This window comes from Empidonax traillii, unplaced genomic scaffold (genome assembly GCF_003031625.1).
Source record: "Empidonax traillii isolate 1590-97213 ecotype Southwest subspecies unplaced genomic scaffold, ASM303162v1 scaffold1608:size196868, whole genome shotgun sequence".
Classification (NCBI taxonomy): domain Eukaryota; kingdom Metazoa; phylum Chordata; class Aves; order Passeriformes; family Tyrannidae; genus Empidonax; species Empidonax traillii.
In genome coordinates this window covers 1-27561 of record NW_020956801.1, presented here as the reverse complement: position 1 = coordinate 27561, position 27561 = coordinate 1, and the positions used below count along the sequence as shown (strand labels likewise).

Here is a 27561-nt window from a genome sequence, read left to right as displayed (position 1 = left end):
GAGTTAATTTTATTAACTCAAAGTCCATCTTTGAGAGCTTCTTTATATTCATTAATTTGGTGTTTGCTTTTCTCTTAGAGGAGTATTTTGACTTGCAGTCAAATTAACAGGAATGCTGGCAGTAATATTTGAAAGATATTAGAGAGAAGACTCATAGGTTCAGAAAAAGTGCTTCTAACATTAATTGCTGTCTGATTACCATCTGATCAACAGGGTTAGACAAACAGAGTGACAAGAAAAATGACAATAATAGAACTAATTGTAAAAGGTACCACTGATACTCTTACAGTAAACAGGCTTCCCAAAAGCTTTGGATCTTTGGTTCCCAGCTGAACAACAAACTTAAGGTAAATTTAGAAAAGTGAGCCCAAAGATGTGAGGATCAGTCTGATCCAAGCTGAAAACTGTGACAAGACAAAGCAGAGCCATGGAGAAAGTTGCCAGTGGCTGCAGTGTGTGCTTCAGAGGAGACCCCTGCAGCGCTAAAGGTATCAGCCACTTCAGGCTGTAACCTGCTCCCTTCCCTTCCTGGGATTAACCTGGGATGTAACACTTTGGGAAGCTGAAATGCTGAAGTGTGCTTTACCTGCTTGGCCATTCAATATTTTATGTTCTGATTGCCTCACTTTCTGCCCATACAAAGTGAAGCCGTCAGGGAGGGATGGGGAAGAACAAAGAACCAGTCATAAGGAAAATACAGAAAGGTCAAACCCCAGACAAACCTCCTTTGAATTGCATTATACAGTGGGCAAGGCAGAAATGAGTTGGTGTGAGGTGAACCATGAAGAGCAGAACATGAAAGGAGGAGAGATGAGGGCAGGGAGACTCTAACCTGGTGTTACAATCCCCCCAGCACAGACAGGGAGGGGTGGGCAGAGCCAGGCCGTGGTTAACACGATCAGCTGAATGGGACTGCAGGGTGTGAAGGCATCAGACGGGACACTGCCTGTTGTGCTGACAAAGAGATTAAACTGAAAGGAATAAAAGCAGGTCTGTGCCTCAAACTAGTGATGGAACAGGGGCCATTCAGCACATAATAAAGGCAGCTGGCAAACATGGCGTGAATTATCAGATAAGCACAGATATTAAATTCCATTTTTCTGTCAGTTATGAGCTTCTCTGATAACATTTGTTTGCTAAATAAAAGTATTTAGCAGCGTAAACCTCTCCAGCACCAGCCTCTCCAGCTGCCTCAAAGATTATTCCTATTTTTATTCTCATTTTAATTTTCTTTTCCCCTGCACTGTCCTTTCCACCTGGAAAGCAGCAGAAGCTCCTGCAAGCACGAACTGTATCACTAATGGTAAAAATCAACTCCAGTAGTATTCACAAGTTTTGCTGTCACCTTTGGACAGTGAAGCACAGCTTCTTCTGAGTTACCTAACACCAAGGTTTACCTCACAATGATGTAACAGACCTGCTGGCAAACAGAGCTCAACAGCAAACAGGAGCAGTCCCGAAAATCTGAAGCTTGGAAGCCTTGTGTGACTTTCTCTGCTGTGAAACAGGCCCAGGGAACTGTTTATAACAGCCAGCAATTCCCAGGTCACTCATTTGGTGCATGGGATTCACAGTTCAGATTTCTGAATGAGGCCCTGATGCCACTGCAGACTTGAGATCAACACAGGCAGTACAAGTTCCTTGTCCCCAAGCTCACCTTTCACACTCCCCCAGAGCCCAGCAATCTGTAGATTAGTGGGTTCCTAAATTAACTGAATTTGCTTCATTATGTTTTACAGCTCATGGACTTTTCTTCCATGAATTTGCTTAATTATTCTTTGAACCAATTTTGCTTGTGGCTTCCAAAACATCCCTAGGCAACAAGTTTAATTACAAGCTGTGTTTAAAAAATACTGTGGGGATTTTTTTTTTTTTTTTAAATCTGCTTCCTGATTGTTTTATTGAATATACTCTAGTTTCTTGTCTGTAAGAAATAATGAATAATCATGAATATCAGTGACACGTTCAGTCAATTCCAGAATATCTGTGTATACCACAGGAACAGTACTTGTAGCTACAGATGGGAAGTAGGTCACTGGATAATGAAGTTTGTAAATTGAAAATGCCAGACCCTAGAGGAAAGATAACAAAAAGGGACAACCCACTTGATGTAAAAACCCTGCAGTGTAAAAGTCACAGTCCAAGCACCTGAGGGTCTCTGAGCTGCTGAGACATCTGGCAGGCAATCTTCTAACCTGACACGATCAGCATGGTAACACCACAGCTGTACAAAGCAGGACTGCTGTGTCCCTCATGGCAGAACTCACAGCTGGGGTCACCCTATTTCACACTGCAGACTGAAGACATCTTTGATGGAAAGAAGTGTCTCACAACTGAAATGGAATTTCAGTGCCAGAGCAATCATCCAGCTCTTTACGAGGCTTCTATAAAGATGGTGACTTGCTACAGTAGAGAGTGGCCACTGCTCTATTTTGGCAAAAGTAAAACATCCCTCCATCCCTCAAAAAACCCTCTCAAAAAACACCCCCTGCAAAAAAACCCAAACCAACCTCCCCACCACAAAAAAAAAAAGAAAAAAAAAAAGAAAAAAAAAAGCACACACACAAAAAAAGCACAACATATTTTCCAAGTTGCAAAAATCAAGTGGTTTTACCAATCCAAAAACGCCAGGATTTTGATTAGGGTTCCCTTTCAGTGCTGGAGGTTTTGTCAGGTAACATTTTGCTGGAAAATTTTAACTTCTATCTGTGATGTATTCAGCTCTAAAACCACCCTTGTGAGAACTACACACTGTATGAAAAACCTCTTGTGGAAACATCCTTTCCAAGGCTTTTCTAAAATAGGTTTCAGCCTTTTAGGATGTTAGGACAGGCAGAGTCACCAGGCTTATTTTAAGATTGGTTTAAGAGTAGTTTGGATCTTCTGCATAAATATTTTTTAAAATTAGGAGAGCAGACTAATATTTCATTTGCCACAGAATATTTCCTGCCTGCCCAATATAGAAAAGATCCTTACTGATACACAGCAGCTTGAAAACAAGGCATAACTAAAGCAAAACTAGCCACAGTTGGTTACTTGGTTCATAGCTACACATAACAGAACTATTACAGTGGTATCAATAAAACCATCCCTTTTATTTACCTAAGCAAAATATCTGCTCTCACAGACTGAACCCATTCAGATTGCTGTTCTGGTTCTGGAATGAAGAAATGCTGAAATCATTAGGATTCCTTTCAGACCACATGAATGCTAAATGATAACAAGTCTTTCATATGCTAACTGTGTGTAGGGTTCTTTGGGACAAATACTTCCCTTTTCCAGGAAAATCAGGATGTAAAAGTATAGAATAGTGTTTACAATATTAATATAGATTTCAGCACCCCATGAAAAGTCAGCTTTGGAGGAAGTATTTTGGCTCTAAAAAGAAAGTCTATACTAACTCATGTTTGACTTTAATCACTGCAATTCAAATAATAAATCAGAGGCAAGAGGGGAGCTGCTGATCTCTGTGTAGAGATTGCACAGCAGTTTGCATTATGCAAGGCTCCTCAGATATAAATAGAGAAGAACTATTGAAAAGTCAGTGAAATATCACATTTTTTGTGTATTTGTGAGCGTGTGTGTGCATCTTTTTGTGTCTCAGTGCAGGCAGAGGGCAAACATCTCTTGCAGTGTTAACTCAGGAGGGTTGAATTCACCTGTGGTGTCATGACTTGTACTGCAGAACCTGGCATTGCATCAGCAATAAATACAGCACCTTATTTAAATTTATGTTGTCTTCAACCCCCTCGGTGAGCTAGTGGACTGTAAGCAAAACAGAAATCTTTTTTTCCTATTAGTTTAACGTGAATTTCAGGGGCAAAGTAAAAAGTCTGAGTGAAGTCAAATGCTGATTTTACACTTCAAAAACTGGAAAAGCAAGTTTTCTGCAAGGTTTCTGGGAAGAGCCCATTTCTAATAGAACTAACTTTAGCAGAAATATTATTTTTGGAGGCAGTAAAAACAATAGCAAGTTTGAAAAAATGTTGATGAAGTTTACAGATCAGTGTCAATACCTTTTTAAAAAGAGCTCCCTCAGTCTCTAAAGAATTATTTTAGTCTAACAGGAGCACTTGCAGGATAGGCAAGAAAAGTAGCTAGTTTGTGCAAGGTCACTGCAAATACAAGATGCATCAACCCGGGGAAGTTCCTCCAGCAACATAAAGGTGTTTATGAGCAGCAGGTGGATTCCTGCAGAGGACTCCAAAGCCATGAACAGCTCGGGAAGGAGTACATAATAACGGGTTGTTAACTCAGCCATCCCAGGCACATCAAGAAAGGGCACTCTGAAACCATCAGTGCCAGTACATTAAAACACTGCCAAAGACAAAGAGAGCATTTTAACACTGTGTCTCTTTGAATCAATGAAATAAACATTTGTGATTTCGTTAGGGCACAAAACTAACAAAACTGCATGGGAAGGACTGAATAAGATACCCTTTCTGTGAGTCCAAATTGGTTAACAGACTTGCTACTTTGACTGAAAAGCTCCTCAGTTGTTTGTTTTTCATTTCAGCAGCCACATCCCCACACGGTGAAATGCTACAGTAATATTAAATATGAAAGGACTATGTTTTGGTGCATTAAAGGCGAGTGGCTCTCCTGAAAGGAGCTTCCTCTTTCCCTGTGGATTTTGTTCCCCTCTCCCAGGATGACTGCTCTGGGGAGGTTGCTACTTTATAAAGAAGAGGTTGCTGATATTATGCCATCAGCAGCTTCATCTTCCTTTAACGTGAAAAGGAATGTTCAAAGTGGAAAACTAATAATCTGCCCTTTTCTATGGTTAGGGTACAGTTGCAATGCAGTCTTGGAAAAAGAGAGAGAGAGAAAAAAATTATCTCTATCTGCCCAAATATCTCCTGAATGCATCAAGGACTGCAGGAAGAAACTTTAAATTAAGGGCTATCTCATATTGGAACATTCCTTCATTTAGGCAAAGATGTAAAGCCAGGTCTCTCAAGGTACATATCTTCTTGATTTAATCTGCCAATACACCTTTATGTTTGCAAAACAACAATTTATGAACAGAAAGTCATTTGTGTGCTATGAAAACACTGTGCAAGCTTCAGTTTTTAAAATAGTTTAGGCTCACAGGTGAAGATTTTCAGGAACTTTAAATCCAGTTCTTCTTTCTAGAGGGTCTAAAGGAAACATTCTGTCAGGTTTTAGAGAAATGGAGACCTAGACATTGTATTTCATTTCTAAATAAGGACACCACTTTCACTTGGATGGCCATCTCTCTTCTGACAGGTACACTTGTTATATTCAGGTCGTTGCTCAAAACTGGCCATTCTTTTTTGTAAAAATTTGTCAAACTGTCAAACCCAAAGCTGGACTCCTGGGTTTGTGTTAAGGTACCTGAGGGAAGTCCAACTCTGTTCTCACACTTACTGGAACTAAACTCCGAGGTAAGCACACTGCAGCTGGCTGATAAACCAGAAACAGCAATAATAAAATGTTTTGGGAGGACATTATTTTGTTAAGTCAGGATTAAACGTGTTAAACTCCATACCTCTTCCTTTTATGCAACTGATCTATCCTCTTTGAAGAGACAATATTTCTTTTTTATAATTTGTGCATCAAAATCATCTGAAGTTTGTCCTGAGGAGAGAGCTGAACCTTACTGCACTATAAAACAGCTGCTTTGGATTTCTGACCCCACCTAAACACATGCTTATGACTGACAGCTGATCCTTGGAGTTAACATTATTATTATTATTATTGCTGTGTCAGTAAACAATTTTTACAACATTTTTTCCTGAGATTCAAATGCTGAAAGTCTTGCAAAATGCCTAATGATTCTTTTTATTCATAACTAACCTCAGTGGGTTTAGCTTTCCTAGCTATATTTGAGCTATGGAACCAGCTGTGCTTGTTGCCTTGCAATGGTTTGCATACCTCCTATGCTTTTCCTACACCCTTGAAAGCATTTGAAAACCATTTACCCCAAACCATTAATACACTTTAACTGCATTTGTGCAGCTCTTCTAGCAGTTACTGGGATAAGAACTGCACATGCAATTTTCCTTGGAGAAAATAGTATTGGCTGCAGACAGGAGCGTGAGATCAGCAGAGACTTCAGTATGCTTGGTTGGTTTTGTTTTTAATCAAATCTACCAGGCTTGCTTAAACAGCAGCAAATTTCTCACTGAGAATTTCTGGTTCAGCAGCAACAACAGCAATAGGCACAGTCCTGTAGGCTACTTTAATATTAAATACAAATGTTTAGCAGCTCTCTCCAGATAACTGATGACAGTGATTAGGGGACAAAGCCAAAGCAGGCATCTGATGGAGAAGGCCTAGCCCAGAACTTCTGAGATAAACCCCTTGCTGCATGGAATTGATATTGAGATGCCAGATTTCTTTTCCTCCTAATAGTAATTATATCAGTGTCATTAATAATGGCTGCTGCAAGGTTCTTAGGTTCTTTCCTGCAGGCAAAAATTATATCTGGTCAGAGAGTTTGGTAATTGTTCACTCTCATTTTCAGCCGTTCTGAGACCTATTTTTTCCTTCTTTTAGAATCCAAGGCTTTTACAGTTTTTCCCCTGGGAAACTAGGTTAATAACAGCAGAAGAGAGAAACTGAGAGGCTTGTTTAACATCACTTACTATGCTAAAATAAGCTAGGAGATTTCATTTTAATGATGAGATCCCAAAGCACATTTGTAGTGATTATTTTTTGAAAACATTCACCAGATATGGTTCATTTCCCAGGAGCTCTGAACGGCCAGGAATGCCAGAGGCACTCCTTGGAGCCCTGGAGCCCCACTGTGACATGCTGAGCTGTCCCTGCAGCTATGAACAAATACTGAGGGCTGCTTAATACTTCTATCCTAAAGCTCTCATATATCCCAAATATTCAATACTCTGGTTCTGATGAGAATGTGTTGAAAATGTAATGAAAGTGTGTCATTGCATGAGTCTCGTGTTTCTTCATTCCAGAAACTTGTAGGGAGCAAATTGCTATGTAAGCCTCGAACAATTTGAATAATTTGAAAAATACTACAGCAGCAAAGTGTTCATTAAAATAAAATAATTCTTAGCTAGAAATTACCCAGCTAATCGTTCCGCATTTTGCCCTGAATATCCTCACTGACTGGCCAGCAGCTGAAGTGCTCCTATGCCTGTTGCTACTGTTGGAAGCCTTTTCCTGTTCCCCAAGCCTGTCACTGATGTGGACTTCCAAATTTAGTCAGGAAGTTGGAAAGGTTATCAAGCAGTAAAAGAACATGCCTGGAGGAAGAACTCGTACATGGTAACAGTGCAGCCCCTACAGCACCACATGAACTCCATCTGCACACGAATTCTGGCACACAGCCTGCAGGCCCCCCCAGCCTCCTGACAGTGTCACACTTCAGGGTGCAAAAATTTACCAGAAAGGCAAAATCTGAACTAAGAATGCAGCAGCTGCTACTTCAAGGAAATAGGGAAGTTGTTCCATAGCTGTGTCTGAAAAAGATGCCTTTCTTCTAACTCATTGAAACATTATGCAAAGCTGTAGTTAAAGAGATGGAAAGATTGGGGACGTTTGGCTATTTGGGAAGCAGGGAGGTTGAGGGTCAATGAACCTCACAGATGTCACACAGACCTCACAGAAAGGCACACAGGAGAAATGACTAATTCTACTTCTCATTTCCAAAAACTCCCATAGAAATTCTGAGTACTGTCTGATCTATATGGTGTGGCTTCTCAAAGGAAACCTCCAAATCTTGTCTCATAAAAACACGTGTGGCTCCTGTTCACTGAGGCGGGATTGCAGACAGTGCTCAGGTAGCATTAGGTTCATTAACCCAAGATTAGGTTCATTAGCCCAGGAAGATCATAAAGAAATATCTCCTTAGCTGGAGAAGACACGGAGGAACATCTGCTGTCCTACAGCAGGGTGAGTCACACACCTTCCCCTGCCCGTTCACAAGGGAACAGAAGATGGAATAGAGCAAGGTGGGTACCTGGGGTGTGCCCAGGACTACGCTTTGCTGTGCTGGACTTCACTGTGGGGCTGAGCACAGCACAAGATTATCTGTTCCTCAAAAAAATGAAGAGAAAAAACGACAGGAATATCAGCTCACAGCTCTGTGCATCCTTCTGCCTTCAAAACACAGAGTGTGTGATCTACTATATATCTGCACTTCTATGGCTTGGAAATAATATTGTGTACAAATTTCTAGAACAGGGAGGTTTGCTTTAAACTACAGAATACTACAGGCAAACAGCTCTAAAAGACAAAATTACTTTCTTGTAATTACTTTCTTCTTCTTAAAATTGTCCATATTAATTTTTGAAAAAAATTTTTCTGCCAGTCAGAACATCATGCACTGAGAGTCTTAAATCTTTGCATTATTCCCATCATGTCATGTACCTCAAGTTCAATTACTCACATTCAGGAGGGCTCATTTTAATTCACATTACTGATTATTCGAAGAAATAGGGGTCTTTGTTTTAATATTAGATTTTAAGAAGGAGCATCATTTCTCATGTAAGTTAAGTAAATGCAGCTGTTGACTGATAGAAAAATTAACAAGGTCATACTGCTCTCTAATTCTTTAAATCTGGTCCTTTGCTCTATATCTCTGCCTCATCAGCTCTTCATCTCTTTTTCAAATCTCACTGGAAAACTAATTTCCCCCTTGCCTCTACTGCGTGGTTATTTTCTCATTTTTATTTATTAATTCAACCCTAAATCACACTGGAATGGAGGAAAAGTAATATCTGACATCCCACATATCCTGTCCACTCCCTGTCCTACGGAGGTGGGTGAAATCTTCCATGTGAAAACAGCCTGGGAGCTGCAAATTGAGTCACCCAACAAAATGAGGTATTTTGCCAAAGGCACTTGGCTTCAGTGTAAATTTAATCAAAAGACAAGAAAGCAAAGAAATACCAGCCAGCCCCTCCCTCCCTCCCCTCCCTCCCCAACATCTTGATTCAAAAGATATTCTCTAGTTTCTCTATTTAGAGACATTGCAGTGCCTTGCATATTGCTTGGGCACATTCCATTAAAATCTCTCCTCCACGGACAGGCTCCCTTAGCTAATTAGAGATTTTCTGGTGAGTAACAAAGTACAGTCCAGCTGGTGTATTGGGGCCACAGCAGAGAGCAAACAATACAGCTGCTGATACCTCCACAGCTTGGAATGCTTGATCCAGCTCTGGGGGAGCGTCAATTTTGGATGATTAACTCTATGGGTTTGGGGAGAAAAGGGGAGGAATAAGCATTTTGCAGTTCAGCTGCACAACCTGAAGTGCAGCTGCTATGGTTTAACCCCACTGAATTCTGTTTCCTCTCCCATGAGGAATTCCTGCAGAAGGACTCAGCGTCATGACAAGCCTCTAACAAGGCCGGATCTTATCCCGCTCCTTCATCTATCTCAAACATGCAACCTTTGTAATGGGAGGAATCCTGCAGATAGTACAGGCTTTGGTCACTGACTGACAGCTTTAGAGTAGAAAAGTTAATTGCTATTAGCAACAAAACTGAGATTATATTGGTGCCCAGGAGAGATTTTTTCCTTTTAGAAATTGTGGGCAGTTTGGGGATGAAATCAAGGGATTATAAAATATAATGTATAGACAACAGACTGCACAATGGGGCAGACATCCAGTATCAACAGAGAGAATTTGCAGTGTTTACTCTCTGAAGAATCTAAAGGAGGTCTGTGAAGAAATGGTTTTATAAGTACATCTCAGATCTCAAAGGGCAAACATTTAACTGAGTCTTTGTGTGTTACTGTAAAGGTTCACTTCTCATTTAAGGTGACAAATGTTGCCAACTGTAAAGGTTGCAGAATTATTCATAATCTGCCTGAAGTAAGGTATTTCAACTACCAGGCCTCAACATCAAGTATTATTTCAGGATCCTGATATTCTCTCTCTGGTTATATCACACAACTACTCAAGCAGTGGAAAACCTCTTCCCTTTGCCCTGACAGAACTCACAGCACCTTGGACTGAATGTCTAGGAATTTTTGTTCTCCTCACAGGTCAAATCAGCTCTAATTCTGTCCTAGGCCACTTTATGTTCACCACATTTTTGACCCAAAAGCTGCAGAAGGAACTGACCTCTTGTCACACAACAACCACCTAAAAATGTACCAGTGTATTCATAAACAAGAGACTAAAAATCTGACCAGCCATCCAGAGCTAACTGGCAGTGGAACTTTGTTGTTGTCACAGGCTTTTCCTTTTACAGCTAGAAAGCCAAACTATATTTGGTTATGATTCTGAGTGTTTCACAGTAATCCACTGAATATTGTTTTGGATATGCATGGGAAGATGCATCTCTGTGTTCACCATCACTGATTTGTCTTATGGCACTGATGGGAACTGCCCCATTTTGGGGACTGCTTACAGTTTATTCCACAGCTATTTGATTTCTGAAGCTTACATATCTTTCAGGAAACTCCAGGAACCCATGGCAGGATATGACTTTCACTTATAACCCACAAAATTCCTACTGGTTATAATTGAAAGCAGACATGGTCCCTTAATGTACTGCCCAGTGACATATTGACAACTTTTCAAATGTCAACAAGGTATCTTAAAAGAAATAGCAGTAAATACTTGTAAAACTTTAGAATCCTGCTAATTCTTCAGTTTCCCAAAGTTAATGAACTGATATAATCAGATGACTTTGGAGGATTGAGGGTTTGTATTTGCTGGAGCCATTAATTTTCTTACATTGTATATCAGAATAAACCCTCTTTTCTTTATTAAACACAAATGACAGTTAAAAAGGGATAAAGACTGCAAAAGCTGTTCCATTTTTCTGCCTAGTGTGTTTATCAGTAAGGTTTCTGCATTTCTCCTAACTCCCTAAGACATTAACAAAATGTCTGACCTTTTCACACCTAACATGTTCTTCAGCTGCAGCAGCATTTTTTACTCTCCACTACAGGGATGCCTTTGTGGCAAATTCATACTAAATCCAGCAGACAATTACTTCACTTTCCTATTATTTCTTGTGGGTATGCAACAACATCCCCATTTTGTCACCTCTGCTGAAAACATGAATGCCAAGAGCCCCTCTCTGAGGTTCCTGGGAAGCCTGAGGGGTCACAGTTTCACTTGCTAGAAACACCCTGACAGGACACAGACTATGCTGTTTAATTCACAGCTCCAAGGTGAGGAAGAGCTGGAAGATGCCAGTAGTGCATTTACCTCCCCACATCCAAGAGGGGAGAGAAGCAGTTAGAAAATACTCCCATATTTCCAAAAGGTGGAAAGAGAAGGTGCTTGGTAAAAACAGAGAAGAGTGGTTCAAACTGGACAAAGCCTGAGCATGCAGTCTTGCTGCACACCGGGCCAGGCTAGGTGACATCTGGATCTCAGAGGAAAGCCCTTTGCCATGTCACTCAGCAGGGCAGCTATTGATACAAACTACTGATAAAGGATTTTAATAAATATATAGAGAAGCTTTCTCATTTTACATCCATACGAAAGGCTATGGATCTTTGGAGCTGTTCCTCTTCAACTGAATAAAACCTCCCAATTTCCTGTGCTCAGCACCAACAAACGGAGCGCAGGGAGTTCAGGTCATACTGTGGCTGACCATGGCAATGGATTAAAACCTGCAGGACTTACACCAGTGTAGGAAAGGAGGGCTTCCTTGCTTTGGCTCCCAAATATTCTGAGCAATCTGCCCTCTCCCTCTAGCACCACTATTTAAATGGTTTGGATTTCTTTCCCAGTTTACCCTTTTTTTCTGCATCATTAAAGCTGCACCATCTCAATAGAGAAGTGCAGTCAAGGAAGAAAATCCTCAGTGATTTCCAGAGCCTAACATCCCCAAATCTTACTTTCATGACTTGGCCTGTATTTCTGTCATTTAAGCACAGATCATCGCTTTATTTAGCAAATGAAACCACGTTCCCATTCACCTTAATTCTGCTGCTTCAGGGTCCCTCTAATGAGACATTTTTAGAGTCCATAAATGAAAATATGCTCAAGCATATGATCCATTTACCCATGTTAGTAAATGTAGCTACTATGAGAAAAGTATATATACGGTCTGCTTGCTGTTTTACTTGATTCTGATGTGAAACAAGACAGTCATTAACAAGTTACAAGTAAAGCAACAAAAAAAATTCAGTGCAAAATAGAACGTCTACTTTAGCATTCATAGCATTGTGTGTGGGATCAAGTGAAAAGTTTAAAGTGTTTTTTAAAAAAATACTATTAAAAATACGAAACACATAGCTCTTTAGGATCTGAGGTTGGGTGATGCTGTAAGCGAGACCTACTTTCTCATAGTACTTGATCTCGTAGTCCAGAATTGCTCCATGGGGAAAGTCCGGCTCTTGCCAGGAGAGGGCAATGCTGTTTTGGGAAGCCCAGTCCTTCCTTACCATACCTATCAAGGTGGGTGCTGAAAGGGAAAAGGATAACTAAGGGTTAAAGACGAAGCACACGGTTTATCCTTTCAACCTACTGTCCGAGGACACCAACCCCGGGTGACCGCGAGTGACCTGCAGACAGCAAAGCATGACAGATGGCAATTCCCAGGGGAACCATTTCACCTGGAGGTCATGTCTCAGGTACACACTGCTGACTCTTTTGCTGAAGTGCAGAGCAGCTCCTGGAAAACGTCTGCATGCAAAAATACAGAAAGAAACGCCTGTGCTGGTCCCTGCACGGGCTGGGCACGGCCGGGTCGCACTGCTGGCTCCCAGGACACGGTGTCCAGGGCAGGACCACAGTTCAGAGACACTAAACCCTACATGCAGGTCGATCTTCGTGCAATGGTATAATCCCACTGCGTACAATGAACATCCAGGGTTTGCTCTTTGGGGTAAAATGAAGCGACGCAGTTTAAACCCGGGACGATGGATCCCGGTCGTGCCAGCGGGGCTGGCAGCAGCAGGGCCCTCCTGCCCTCTGCTGAGGGGCTGTGGGCACGGCAGAGCCAGCCTGGCAGGCACTGAGTTAGGGGCAAACTAGGGGGCCAAGGTGCCCCCAAACCCCCCTGCCATAGGTGGGCTGGCACTGCCTCCAGCAGCCTCTGGCATCAGCGTGCGTGGATGCACCCAAGAGCCCAGGGAGCTCACTGCAGGGTTTACCAGTTTTAACAAACAGTTTTTCTGCCCTTCTGGGAGAGAACATACAGGGTTATCTATGCAGTAACTTCAGATGGTGCAAAAACTGCGTTCTAGAAAGCGATCTTTGCTTATTTTATTGGTCTGGTCAAGCGTGTCAAAGGAGGTCCAATAACCTCCAGATGCTGATGCTGTTTGAACAGTATTGATGTGCAGCCTTCCCAAATATTACAGGAAAACCAGTCATGTTGTTCAACAGCCACGAACACAACTGAGTAAGCTGAACAAACCAGTTACCATAACTGGCTCACAGCTTTCACTACCGTCTTTCCACCAAAAAATATCAGTTTATTACACCCCTGCCCCCATTCCTCTCTATTCTGAATTTTACTTAACTTCTTCTAAGTTTCCATGGAGCTCTCTCCTAAAAATAACACATTTTTCTATCTTCTGGTTTTGTCTTTTGAATGAGAGAGTCTCCCTAGAAATAAGAACCTGCTTCTAAGCACAAAATTTCATGCCTCAGTTTTCTTTCCTGTAAATATTTCAGGAAGTTTACAAAATGGAAACAATAAATAAATTCTAGAACGGAAACAAACACTGAAGAAAACCAAGTTGATTGTTTGTCTTTGAAAAAAGGGCAACTCTACACACAGACATGCACCTCTTTCTCTGTGATAATGTGCTATCTGAGAGAGAAAACAAACTTGCATCCACTGTCTCTCCTCCCTTTGGGTAACTATTCTGTGGGATAATAGTCCTGTCCTCTCTGATGTGAGAAAAAAACAACTCAACATGTGATACCAAATGAAAAAAACCTACCAAAGTGCTAAGTGGACAACACAGAGCTTACACAGGAAACTGTTTTACCCTTGTGCTTAATGCCAATTTAACCACAGGTCTGAGAAAAAAAAAGATTTCCTGCCATGCTGAAAAAAGGATGAACTCAGTTTTCAGGAAATCCTTAAAAAGCATAATGTAAATAACCAAACAGAATAAAATACAAACCAATAAATGAGAGGCATTTATAGGATTTGGACCACAGTGTAATCCCTAGGACAGATTGTTGATATAACATGTCTTCAAATTATGACCTAACCCCCATAAGCTTTCCATATGTACTCAAAACAGGGATTTTGCTTTGTGTTCTGACTCCCAAATGTGTTCAGTGATTTCTGCATGTCCTCAGCCTGAGCTCAGGGCAGTAACTCCTCCGTTTGAGGAACTGCCTGTGTAAGCACAGTCCTGGCACATCAGGAGGTCCTCTCAAAAGTTCAGGATAAGGAAGAACCCAAGTGTGCTTCCTGGGAAACAACTCAGTAGCAAATTAAGGCAAGTACATTATTTTGGATCTCTCCTAAACCAGCTGTGTTTGACCTGCACTTGGAACTGAACCCCCCTACAGTAAGGCTCACATCACACCTGCACACACCCTGAATGCTCTACATCGAAATGCACACGTGTGTGGATAAGGCTGTGAATACGAGAAGCATTTGTGATTGTATTGGGGTACCGGTTAAAAAGAAATAAAAGTGTACTTTTTAACAAAAAGCCCCAAAAGATCCACCACAGCCCCTTTCTCAGCGGTGCAGAGTGATGCTCCTGCACTTGTCATGCAGGATTCCAGCAGAAAGGTGCTGTAGGAAGAAAGAGATGAATAAAGCCAAGTAATTAAAAGCTGCAGCCAGCTCAGTTTCTACTCCTCTTGCTGGGAAGGGCTGCTAAAGGCACTGCTTTCTGGGGAGAAATTCCTGCCTCTTACAACTGTTGCTCACTGGAGCAGAAGTCAATTAGACCCCAAAGATCCTATCTGGTTATTGTTAAAGCTCTTTATAACCAGATAATTTTGAAATAGGTAAATCCTATTTTCCCTTTCCTAAAGACTGCTCTAATGTTCCTATGATGAATCAATGGGAAGTTCTTTTAATTAGTTGTTTCAAATCCAGTAGCTGCAGGAGAACTCTAATTTGGTTACCCAATGAAGCCATTTGAAAAAAAATAAATGCTTAGAAGCTCTGCATGGCTTTTAATCACTTTAATGGCAGCATTTTCTTGCTATTGGTCCTGGGCTGAAGGGTGGTTTCTGGCTCTTGGGCTCAGCCCTGATCTGTGTTTTGCACTGAGCATTCTTTGCACCATCTGCTCTCTGTTTTCTTCCACACTGTTACAAATTTCTTGAATTACACGTAGTCATCTGCAATGAGGTGAGCTCCTCATTTAATTTAGTCTGATAAGTTTCTTGGTCATTTCAGATTTTTATTGAATAATGAAAGTTGATTCCTTATTTTATTGTTTTATTATTTCATTTTATTCCTATTTTGTTCTAAATTTTTTTAGCTTCACTCTTTCAGAATCCTTTTTCTCACATGCAATACACTGGACAGGAAAACTGTATTTTAAATGATGACTGGATTACAGAGTCTTTTCTCCAGAGATTTTCTCTTTTTCTGAAGATGACTTCCATTATCTCAAACTGTCTGATTCCCAAAGAGGTGATCTGTAGGGTTTCTGAAGCTTTTTTCCTTCAGAGCATTTTCTAACTTTATTTCTTTTTTCATCCTGGTTAAAGCAGGCAAAGAACTGCCAGCATTTGTCCCCCACTTCCAGGACTGAACAATTTGATAGGATGCCCATTTGTGATGAAGAGGCCTCAGACCCAGTGGCAGGGGATGCCCAAAGCTCTCCTGACACCTGTCTGTGCATGGAACACTCCACCCCTTGTCACCCCATTTCAAATCTGATTTCTTTGCTGCAGAGAAACCAAAGACGTTTCTACACCTCTGCCATTGCCAATAATAACGTGAATTGCACAATTACATGCCATTCTTTCCTTGAGGCCTCCACCTGCTTTGAGGTACAGGGAGGGGCAGACTCACCAAAACTGAGGGGCTTATCACAGCTTTTCTGCCAGTTGAGGGTGGAAGAGATATTCATGCTGTAAGGACTAATTTATGTTGACACATGGCTGTGTTTGTTAGTCAGAAAACAAAAGAAAACTTGTTTTCTTGTTCATTAGGAGGAAAAAGGACTATTTCAAGCTTATATCACAGGTTAATGGCACAAATCAAACCACTCAGTAAACTCTGCTTAACACTGTAGAAGTTATGGTTATCTAATAATGCCAGAGCCATTAAACAAAATGTTAGGAAATTAATGAAACAGAAGAGATGCACCAAGGTCCAATTTTCAAGTGCTTTTCTGGATGGCAAAAACACTCTTTGCACTTTTTCTATACCAGAAAATGCTATTATATTTATACAGTGTTTCACCAGCCTAGGTTCTGTAATTATATCATAATTCCTATCCTACTGGATCCTGAGTATGATTTTATATTATACATCGCAATAAAAAGAAGACTGAGATTTTATGAACGATCCCACACTCGAAGAAGAATGTTATTTCAGGGCACAGTGAGAAAAATATTGATTTTACTTCCAATTCTAGAAAGTCTATTAGGAAGGTAATAAGCAGTGAAAAGATGCTTTCTCAGAGGAGACATTTTACTCCAGGAACAGAACTGGAAGCGAAGCAGCAGCATTTCCTGGTCAGTGATCATTGCTGATGACATCCCTGGCACACAGGATGGGGCAGCTGACGGGAGTGTGGCTGTGCTGCCCATCACCCAGAGCACCTGCACCCCTGCTGCACCACCATCAGTCCTCCAGCAGAGATCAGCTCATCCTTTCCTCCTTCTGTGCTTGGCTGTTCATCTTTCTGCTGCTGCCTTTGCAGGATGAGGGAAGGCAGGCTGTGTAAAGAGCAAGCAGTGTGCTAGGAGGGCCTGTGTTTGTACTCTTTTCTGGTTGAGCCCTAGAGATTCTCTTTAATCTCTTGACTGAGCTCTCCTAACATACAGTGTGAATGTCAGTAACTTCCATCATGTGCAATACATGGCCACTTCTTTGTTAGAAGCGTGGGTTTGTGAATGCAAAAGAATAAAAACCAAGCACAAGTTTACATGGAAAAATCACAGAAATAGGAATAGAAATTAAAGTTTTAGAAAATACCCCGGTTCATACCCCATCTTTCTGTATATTAAAGGTACCCACACGGGTGAAATATCTTTGGGTTTATGCTGAATTCGGTAAGAATTTGTTTTCTTACCATACAAGGTTGCTTTCAGTTGGTACAAGGACCAGATAAGATATTTGATTCTTCACATAATAGAGTCCCTTATCTGTTTAATCATTTCAGTGGTAATTCACAGTTATAATGCTTGGAGGGCAGACTGTTAGTGGCACTAACCTTGGGGTTCAAAGTTGAGCGTGGTTTTTCCCTGACAAGGCATTACAGCCGGTAAATTAACAAGTTTGAAGTGAAAAAAAAAAAAAAATGGTTTTACCTCATTTTCGTACCCTGGTCCCCTAAAGGTTTGCATTCAAAAGGCAGCATAGTAGTGTGCCTCTTTTGAAGCACTTCATCTACTGAAAACAGGCCTCCAGCAAGTTATAATTGTCATCTCTCCCTCCACCTTCAATTCTCTCCCCCTCCGGATTTTCTTTGCTTGCTCAGGAATGGGGGAAGGCAGCCAGCTGAACCCAACAACCTTGCCAAAAAAGGGATTCTGGATGGTGCTGGGGGCTAAGGGCCACCAGAGAGGAAACCCCCAGATTTCCCCCAGGGTGAATGGACATTCATCAGCATAACCTTTTCCTCACTGTGTTCCATAATGCAATTCTCCCTTCCTTGCTGCTTAATTTCTCTTCCATCTATTGCTGATCCTATGTAAGCAGACAGTAATTATTCCTCCACACTATTTTGCAACACTTCAGATTTTCTGTTACTCACAGAATGTGCTGCCATTCTTCATTCTGCAAGACTGAGACAGAAGCACTCCTAGACCTTTACTTCTTACAGGACCCACTCAGTTTCTGATTCTTCAAAGTGGATTTTAGCAGAAGATATTTAAAATAATTGTATAAAATATCAGATGTCAGTCAGACCGAGTGGATGTTCTGCCCTCTCTGAAGTGCAAAATCCTCAAAGGAAAAAAGTATTGTGAGAGATTTGGCATAATTTATTACACAGTGAACAATTTAAAGTATATTAATTACAAGGGTTTTTTTATAACACCACTCTAAAAAAAATGACGCAGGATTCCTCTAAGGAAGAAGGCAGAGTGGCTTAGAGGGTTTCCCTTTTTAGGAAACCTGTGCCAAGAGAGAAGGAGGAGGGGCAAACCAGTTTATCAGCAGGCTCAGATTGCTGCCATAATGATGTTAATCAGGGTAAAGAAAGATGTGTTCCAGCCAACACGAGTTAAAAACACCCTGCCAGCACTGGTGGGTGCCCTGTGATGTGGGACAGCCTGTGGTGATGCATTTCTCCAGAGACAGCTTCGGTTCCAGCCTCCTGATGTAACTGGGGGCTTGCTGTGAATTTACTGGCAGCACAACTCGAGGTTCAGAAGGTGTCATTTGCTGCAGCAAGGTGTCATTATGGAAGCAGAGCTGTAACTAAGCCTCAGCCAGCAACAACCCCTTCAGGGTCAACTGGAACCAAATTGCTCTGCAGAACTTCCTGCTGCTAAATTGATCTCAGGCGCTTGAAAATGAAATAAGCAGGTTAAAAAGCACTGGGAAATCTGCAATCTTTTCACTCCATTAATTGCTACTCGTCCTGCCGTGTAACAAAGGTGGATGTAAAATGTACACTCATTCCAGCAAAGCTTCCCTGCTCGTGCTTATAGCAAAATATGAGACCAGATCAGATTGTAAGTAATTCTCTGTCAAAGGGGACTTTACAGGCCTGAAAGAGGCTTTTCTTTTAGCAGGAAAATGATGAATATTTTATTTGAACACCTTCTGTGAACCCTCTGTAAAAGCTGTGTCTGTTGGCATGTGCAGAGAATGTCAGAGCTACTGTACCTCAACATTTTGAGTGAGTATGTGCATGGAGAAACATTGGATACTGACTTCAAATGTACATCCCTCAAACAATTTCCACACAAATGTTGATTTTGACAAAGCATTTTGGAAATCATAGTGATCCTTTATAAATATGCCTTCATAAATTAATTCCTCCAGTGACGATACAAAATGATGTCCCATATGTTACATAAATGCTAAAAAGATTCAAGAGGTTTAGTCTATCTCTGTTTTCTCAGCTTTTTCTTTCATTTACATAAGTTAATTTTTTATTATAAGCATATCTATCCCTAAAACTTGTGGAAATTCATATCCATTACCCCTCGAAACATTTTTTCCTGAATAAAAAATGAATTTAAAAAAAAAAAACAAACCACAAGTTAAAACCCTCCCCTTTCTGTTTCTGAAAACAACAACTTTCTAATAAAAATAGACTTTGTATAGTTAAAATTATAATTTTAAAGGAAAAAGTTTAGCCACCGGGACTGCATTTACATCTGTAAGTTTTCTCACTTACACATTTATCTGTCGAAATGACAAGATTAGGATGCCAGTGAACACGTGGGTTCACCCTGGAGCACACAGGCCTTCTGGGAATACGTATTTGAGACACAGGCAGAGTACATTTTGTGAATAATTGAAGAGCCCTCCAATCCAAATGAGGCACCGACACGGCAGAGAATGCGAGTGCCACCGTGATCAGGGCTGGCTGATGGCAGCCAGCCTGCTGGATGCAAACGAGTCCCAAAACTCCACTGCTAATGGAGTGAGGGGGATTTTCAGAGTGAAACTAAAACGAGGATCTCATTCCTGAGACAGAACAGATCTAGTCTTGCACAATTTACGACATGGTAAAAGCTCTTAAGACGCGAGAGGAGGAAAAGGGGGGATTGCACATCAGAATTCTTCGTCAATGAAATCACAAACGTTAAACTGTTCTCAGGCCCCAGACGAAGTGTTACCGCATTTGGAAACCCTGAATTAAAGCACAGACAAGATAAATACTGCAGATGACACCACAGCCAACAAAAGTACTTCCAAGTGCTCAGTTTTGATACATTACTTATGATCTAGCACGAAAAGTATGGGTAGGAGGAACAGGTCCCTTCCTCAAAGGCTTGAATGTGAGAGGTGGAGGATTAAAAACAGAAGGGAAAGTAAGAGGTGATTTCCTCTTACATAAATGGAGTTTCCCTGTCATTTCCAGCAGGCTATCCAAGTGTTTGGAATACGTAGAAAAATTAATAAAATTACTTGAAATTATCTGAGCCCATCTGCATCCTAAGTAGTGCATAAGCAGTGTTGGTTACTGCTGGAATCATTTTGGAAACCAACTCCTTTTCAGAAACATTGCTGTCCCCAGCATCAGCTGGGTATTGGCCCTCTGCACATGGAGCTGCCTTTTATTAGAATGGATGGGGACAGCTGGAAATAGATCCCTTTTTTCAGTTCTTAAATTCTTCATTTTCTCCCACCACAGTGGAGGAAATTATATGGACACAAAAATTTTGGCTTTATGCTTTGACCAAATATCAACAACAACAACAAATCCATCCTGTAAATTCACAGTTTCAAGTTTATCAAACTACATCAAAACACAGCAAAGGGCAGGATAATTTAAAGGAATTTTTAAAATACAGTTCTTCACTGTATATTGTGATCAGCAGAAATACTCAGTTACAGTTTTGGGGGGAATGGGGAGCTAGGGAAAAAATGGGAAAGGAAATGGGGTTTTTTGAGAGGGGAGTGGGTTTTTGGGGAGGAAAACAGGGACTTTGGGGACAAAAGGGGTATTTTTTGGGGGGAAATTGGGTTTCCTGGGAGGGAAATTGGGGATTTGAGAAGGCAAATGGGGATTACTGAGAGGGAAAAAAACAACAACTGTTGCCAATATTCCTCCATTACTATCATTATTCTGACAAAACAGGCACGACTGTGTTGTCAAAATGACAGTGTATTTTTGTTCTTGTTTTGTAAAGGACTCTGAATTGCCTAGGATGGGGTGGTGGGGAGGGAGAGGACAGTTTGCTCTTCATGCCACCATCCAGGTGGCCTCTTAGCAGCAAGTTGGCTGGAGCAGCCATTCCCATCTCCAACTGTTCTGTGTGTGCTCACGTGCACACCAAACAAACCCCTCTGTCCTCTTCCAGCCCCACCACCTGAGCACCTTTCAGTCCACACACCGCACCCTGGCACCAGCAAGAGGCTCAGGATGGACTCCTGCCACCCCCCCAGTGCCAGGCTAAACAGCTCTGAGCGGATGCAGAGACCGTGTCGTTCATCTCCAGGGCTTTGTGATGGCACAGGTAATTTTACTGGAAGTGCAATTGATGGCGAGCGAGTTCCAGATTGAATAGGCTGTACAGCAGATGCACAAGGTCATTCTACAAGGACTGCTCATTACTTCAAATTACCACCCCTGAGGAGGAACTGCAGTGCGTGCCAGGATGGAGCTCCTTCCCTGACACCTCATCCTTCAGGTTCATCCCAAAGGCCACCTTTGTTTTCCTTACTGATAACACTTCCCAGTCAGAAGCTGCTGCCTCAATTGCCACGTCTGATGGAGCAGGGGCAGCGGGTTTCTGCTGCTTGCACTCATGGCAGGAGAGGGGATTGCTGGGAACTGCACACAGCGAGCCTGTGTGTTCACAGATCCGTGTTTCTGCCCCATTTGTCAGAGTGATGAAAGACAGATGCCTTGTTTAGTTTTAAATCACATTTGCATTCCATTTCCATTTATCTTTTACTTTCATTACTCCTTGCTGAATTGCAGTCTGACAAAATTTGTCCAAAAACCCCCATAATGTGCTCGACAGTTTATTGGGTTTGGCAGTGCTGGAATTCTCCTCCTATTATTTGTCTGTCCTGGCATTCAAACAGAGGCAAGTGTGAGATGGAGGCAGTAAGCTGGAGCACGGTCTTGCTAATTCTTCTGGGAGTCAGCAATATTTTATTGGAGATAGCTCCTGATCTTTTCTTTATTGCCTGCTGCCTCCCAGAGAGCCACCACCGCCACCTTCCCACTTTGCAAGTGATTTCCCAGTTAGCTGGAAGGGAAGCCCTGCCCTCCCTGCACGGGAGGGGTGTGTGTTTGGGTGAGGTGGATTAACCAGGCATTCATCAAGGAATGCTCACCCCAAGGCTCCCAGTCCCATTTCACAGACACTCCAACTGCCCAGCCGAGGAACAGAGTGCCTGCCTGGCACCCCTGGCACTCTGCTCCTGGCATTCCTGCCTGGCACCCCTGGCACCGTGCTCCTGGCATTCCTGCTTCCATGTGCTGCCCATCCCTTCCGAGGGTGTTCTCCTGACAGCTCCATCCCTTTCCAAACCCTACACCTCCCCCTGGGGAGACCTTGGAAAGCAAAGCCTCTCTGGCAGAGGCACCTCTGACAGTTCCCCCTGCACAGCAAGAGTTTCATTAACATTAATTTTTAGAATTTGAAATAGTTATCAATATTTAATGAACTGTAAATACAAATATGTTTAATAAAAATATTAGCTATATTTAACTGTACTGGCCTATAAAAGCCTCAGAAAACAGGTACATTATGGCCCTTCACCGTGTATTCTTGTTCTGGGATTTGGTGTAGAGATGCTGATAAAGGAACAGAATAGATACCATAGTTACATCCAGAAAAACTATGAATCCTATTCATGCCACCTTCAATCTGCAGCCTCAAAACTGACAAACTGGAAACCAGCAGCAATGTTGCTGTTTCTAAACTATCAGCAGAAAATATCAACCATTTTGTCGGGGATAATTCAAGACAATTGATTCAAGTAGCTCTACTTTGCAATATCTTCACACAGCTTACAGACACTCTCGTAAACTGCCCGGGAAAATTTGAGAAAAATGCAAGTTTTTTCCTTAAAAATGCAAAAGAGAAGGTGTGAGGAAATGATTTCCTGGGCACCTTTAATAATGTAACTGATGACACTTACACTGAATGGTTGCAGAGCAACACAGTAATTACACAGAGCAAAGCAAACGCCTCTTGCTCCTTTTCTTGTGTTCCTGTTTCTTCGAGATTTGGCATAAAATACATTTATTTATGAGTGGCCACCTATAAATCTCCCGATAAGGACTGTTCCCTCCACTCCAAAGTGCTGAGATAAGGTGCTCGTTTAACAAACTGTTTTTCCTGCTGTGCTGTGTCCATCACCACCCCGACCCACTCGTGCTACATTCAGGTGCCACGGGTACCCTCCAGGGGTGTCGATCAGCCCGCAGATCCACTCGGGGAGTGTTTGTTGTGTTTAAAATGCCAGGCAGTGCACGGAGCGGTGGCTGTCAGAGCTGATAAGAGCCCCTCAGAGCCGGACAAAGGCAGCTTGTTTTGGTTCTCTACCCGCATCCTTTGTCATTGTTTATCTCTGACTCGCAACACCCAGGAAATGCAATTCCTGATGGTAATGTTTGCCTGAAAAATACTAATTTCGGAGTGCCAAAGGGCTTCCCTTCCCCCTCCCCAACACACACACCATTTCCAAAACATCCATTCCTGTGTCTCTCACAGCACCACCCTGTCTTTTGGTCTGTAAGAAGCACTCTGCTCAAGAAATGGCTAAAACCAGTAGGGAAGTCATTAACTACAAGTGGAAAACTCTTGAATGAGAAATATTTGGACTATATGAGCATTGTTAGGGTTCCTGTGCAAGCAAGATTTAAAATCCTTTAGTAAGACACAAAAACTTCTGCTTTGTTTTGTTTTGCTCCCCATGGACTTCACAAGAAGTCATTAAACATTTAAAACAGACTAAAGGAAATCAATGAAATTGTTGTAAATATAAAACTAACAATAAAAGTGTCAGAGGTCAATCCTGTAATTTAATTTAATTTAATAGACAGACACCCTGACTGAGTGCTACCAGGAAAGGAGCAGCTCTGCCCTGAACCATACAACCACAGACTGGGTTGGGCTGGGGGACCTTTACAGGGCATTTGTTTCCTACCCAGGGACACCTTCCACTGGATTAGGTGGGATGCTGTGGATGAAGGCAAAACACTTTCTGAAATGGTCCACTGGCACTGGAGTCAAACTGGGTGATTGATCAGTCAGAACCAGAATTACTGGCCCCTGTACTGCCCTCATTTCCCCCCTTACTGCGAGTTCAGCCTCAAATGCTGCTACCTGTAATCTTACAAAAGAAATAGAGCCACCAAATGTTCATAAAGGGAAACTTCCACCACATTTGCAAGCAAATAAATGAGATACATCAACAGTTCATGAGAAAATACATTGTGTTCTGGGTCTGCCACTGAATGCACTTGCCTGCCATCTAGTTATAGAAGCGGGAGTGAGAAAGGATTTTCTGGGTTTTTCCAAAAAAGCCTTTACTGATGCAATGGCACCACTAACTACTGAATTGTTCCTATTTTTTTTTTTTTTTTTTTTTTGCTCTGGAGTTGTGTGCAGGTTATCCAGCCAGCCTCAACTTTGTTTCCACTTTAACCCACAGAGTACTTAGAAATTAGAGGATGCCACCAATTAAAGGAACATTAACATAGGTATTTCTATATGGATAATCATTAAATAAACATCAATAGAGCTCAAAACCTGATGCAACTCTGAGTATAATGCAAGGCCCTTTTTACAAAGACCAGAGGAACACATCACTGTCTGTGCTTGTGAAACCTCAAGGTAAGAAACTGTACGATCTCAGCAAGGGGCTGAATGTTGGGTGTTCTGGAACCAGCAGTTCATAAAGTCCCGTATTTCAAATTTAGATTAACTTCTTTTACAGAATATTGAACTCCTATTTGCTTAGGGGCACCTCTATAATGTCATGAGAATGTTAGTAGGAGTTAATAGAAGAAATTGTGAATTACCAGCACTGGAGAAAATTGGATCCTGGCAAGTGTATTGAATAATAAGATGGTGAGGACACAGGGATAGGATAAGCTTTATGCAGCTACTACCATGCCTAGGTAAGGCTAAATACACAACAGACAGAGAACAGAGAAGCTTTGCAAAAATTAATTAATCAACCTTCCCACCCCTGAGATATTGCCTTCTTTCAAAATGTTTTATCTTGGTTCTTTCCACAGCTTCTGCTTCCAGAAATCCTCACCTTCATTTCATCTACCCCGCAGCAGGGGCAAACCACTCTGCTGCAAAAGGCTGCACTGTGTTTTGGAAACCCTCTGGCTTTCAGTCCAGTGCTGTACCTGGGGAGAAAGCAGGACTGCAGTTGCATCAGCTGTGTGTTACACATCCCCAGGTTGAAGTTCGTGGTGCTGCTCACATTTTTCTGCTCAGCCCACGCAGTCACCTCCCATTCGGGTTCCACTGCTTTTGTGCCCCGTGCAACTGTTGACTCCAGCTCTCGTTATCAGGTGCTGAACAAGTGTCCAGAAGTGCTGTCTGTTATTTCTGTAACATGTCCTGCATCAGCATGTCCCATGATTGCCTTCTATTGCTTTCCCATCACACAGTGTGATCCAGCAGGAAGGCTTTTATCCCCAGAGAGCTTTTCCTCCTGAAACGTGCTGAGATGCTGGAAATCTATCCAAAACACTGCTGCTGTCTCTGACTTTGATACAATTAACTGCTCAGTAAAAAGGCACTCTGGAATACACTATGAAAGAAAAAAAAATACACTCAGTTCTGAGTTGATTCAATGCTGGAGTGCTTAGCTGATTGTCTGAAAAAAGATAAGTAACAAACTGTTCCAAAGATTACTCTTTTCAAACAATAAAAAAAAACAAACCCTACTTTACACTTGACATTTGCAAAATGATGAATCTTGGAAGGAATCATGTGAAATGTCAAAATGAAGAGAAAAGAAACAATCAATAGCTGTGCAGATGAAGCAGTGTGAGGGCAATTGTACTGTACTGCAAGAGCCAGGCCACCCTGCCTTTTTAACTGCAGGATTTGCAAAGTGTACAGTACCTGAAAGACACTGGAGATTAATTTTCAAGACCAAACTCCCCTCTTAACCATGAAGTTATGACACACCTTGTTTTTAGAGACTGGAGCAGAGGCATAATAAAATGGCACAGTTCCAAAAAAGTTTCTCCTGCACTCTCAAGATTAGTTCACCGACATTATCCCCAGCATTTCACCTTCCATGAATTCTCCTTTCAATCTGATCTATTTTTCCTGCCAGGTAACTGAAAGCTTCGATCAGGGGAGGAGAAACGTGTCCTGAGGCAGCTGCTAAGCCTTTTGTGACAACCCCCAGTGTTCTCCCATGAAATCCACGGCTGTGGATGGCAATACTGGGCAGTGCTGCAGGAATCAGAGCTGGCAGTGCCCAGGGACCCGCCAGGGCAACTCGCTCAACACTGACAGGGACCCACAAGGAACCAAGGAAAATCATCGAGTGGGAAACCACTTGTTGCTCCAGGGAATAGAATGATTTTCCTCTTACCTCTAATCGCTGGGTTTGTTTAGGTTTAAAAGGCTTCTCAATTAAAATATAGCCTAGATATAGAATATCAGCAGAACTGTTTTTAATGCAGCACTACTTACACACCAAAGAGTGGTGAAACTGGATTGCTCCTGGGTAAACCTTTAAGAGGTGACTGAGAAGAGAGAAGCTTCTGCTTCTTTTTAATTTTTTTTTTTTCTGTCTCATCAGTGGGGAAGAATGTTTACTTATAGAGAGAGGAAAATAAAAGACATTTCAGAGGAGAGAGGTTTGAACTGATATTAGATGATGTTACAGACTAGTCTCTAAAGATTAATGGCATTAATTCATAATACCACGTCTAAACCTCTCTAGTCCTTCTAGGACTGTATAAAATCAGATTTTTTTACAGCCTGAACTGTTTTAGAGCTTTAAGATGGAGAAAAAATGGAGATTCAACCTATAAAATGCAGTTAGTGCTAGTAAAAGAAAGCTGTCTGTGAAGCTTTAAGTTTTTCTATAATATTTCCTACAATATTTATTATCTGTTTAAAGGGAAAGCGAGGGGAAAGCCTTACTTTGAAGGATAGGGGTACGTTATACAAAACCCAGCTTTTCATTTTAAGACATTTTTCACAGCTAGGAAAAAGAATCAGCTGGCCTTTGAAATGAGATTCTTCACTCAGCCCCCCACTGTAGATCCAGGGTAATTGTTGAGCTACACCAGCCCGTGTCAGTTCTCTGTAATTACTGAACAACAAGAGCATTTCAGAGCATGACTGATGACTGCTGTTCCTCCAATCTGCTGGCAATCTTAGTCAACTCAATGTGGTCAATAAAGGCAAACAGGATAATACTTATCTTTTTTTTTTTTTTTAACTGATGGTTAAATAAGTTCTTCAAAGTCTCATTTTTTGCCAGGGCAATACCTTCAAAAACGTGCCTTTGAGGAAGCTGGAGAAACACCTCAGATTCTCTTTCTGCTGTTAGTCCATTTACAGAGAAGCAAATACGAACTGCTTCCTTCCAAAAAGCCTAAATTCAGTAATGTGACTGTGATCTATGACATCCAGATGATAACAATCCATGAGGACAGTGCAATGCAGAAGAAAATACATCATTTAGGTCCCTGCTCTTTATTGCTTAGAGGGAATTCAGTCTTGAAAATTTACTGATGCTTAGAAATCACGAAGTGAGCGAGGAGAGGGAACGTTGCTTTCTTCCAGAGAGCTCAGAAGAATCCCCTAAGATCCCACTATACTTGCTTGCATGATTGTTTTCCCTGTCAAAGACAGGAAACCC

At 41.7% G+C, this 27561-nt stretch overlaps 1 protein-coding gene across 1 annotated transcript in view; it reads right to left on the bottom strand.

The window, feature by feature from the left end:
* Nucleotides 1-12366, bottom strand: part of EPHA6 (EPH receptor A6) — a gene marked incomplete at its 5' end in the record, with an annotated part of 113537 nt that extends 101171 nt beyond the window's left edge. The window contains one exon of the mRNA XM_027908080.1: nt 12242-12366. Within this exon, the coding sequence (XP_027763881.1) occupies nt 12242-12366 (125 nt within the window). The remainder of the gene's footprint in view (nt 1-12241) is intronic.
* Nucleotides 12367-27561: the final 15195 nt, after the last annotated feature.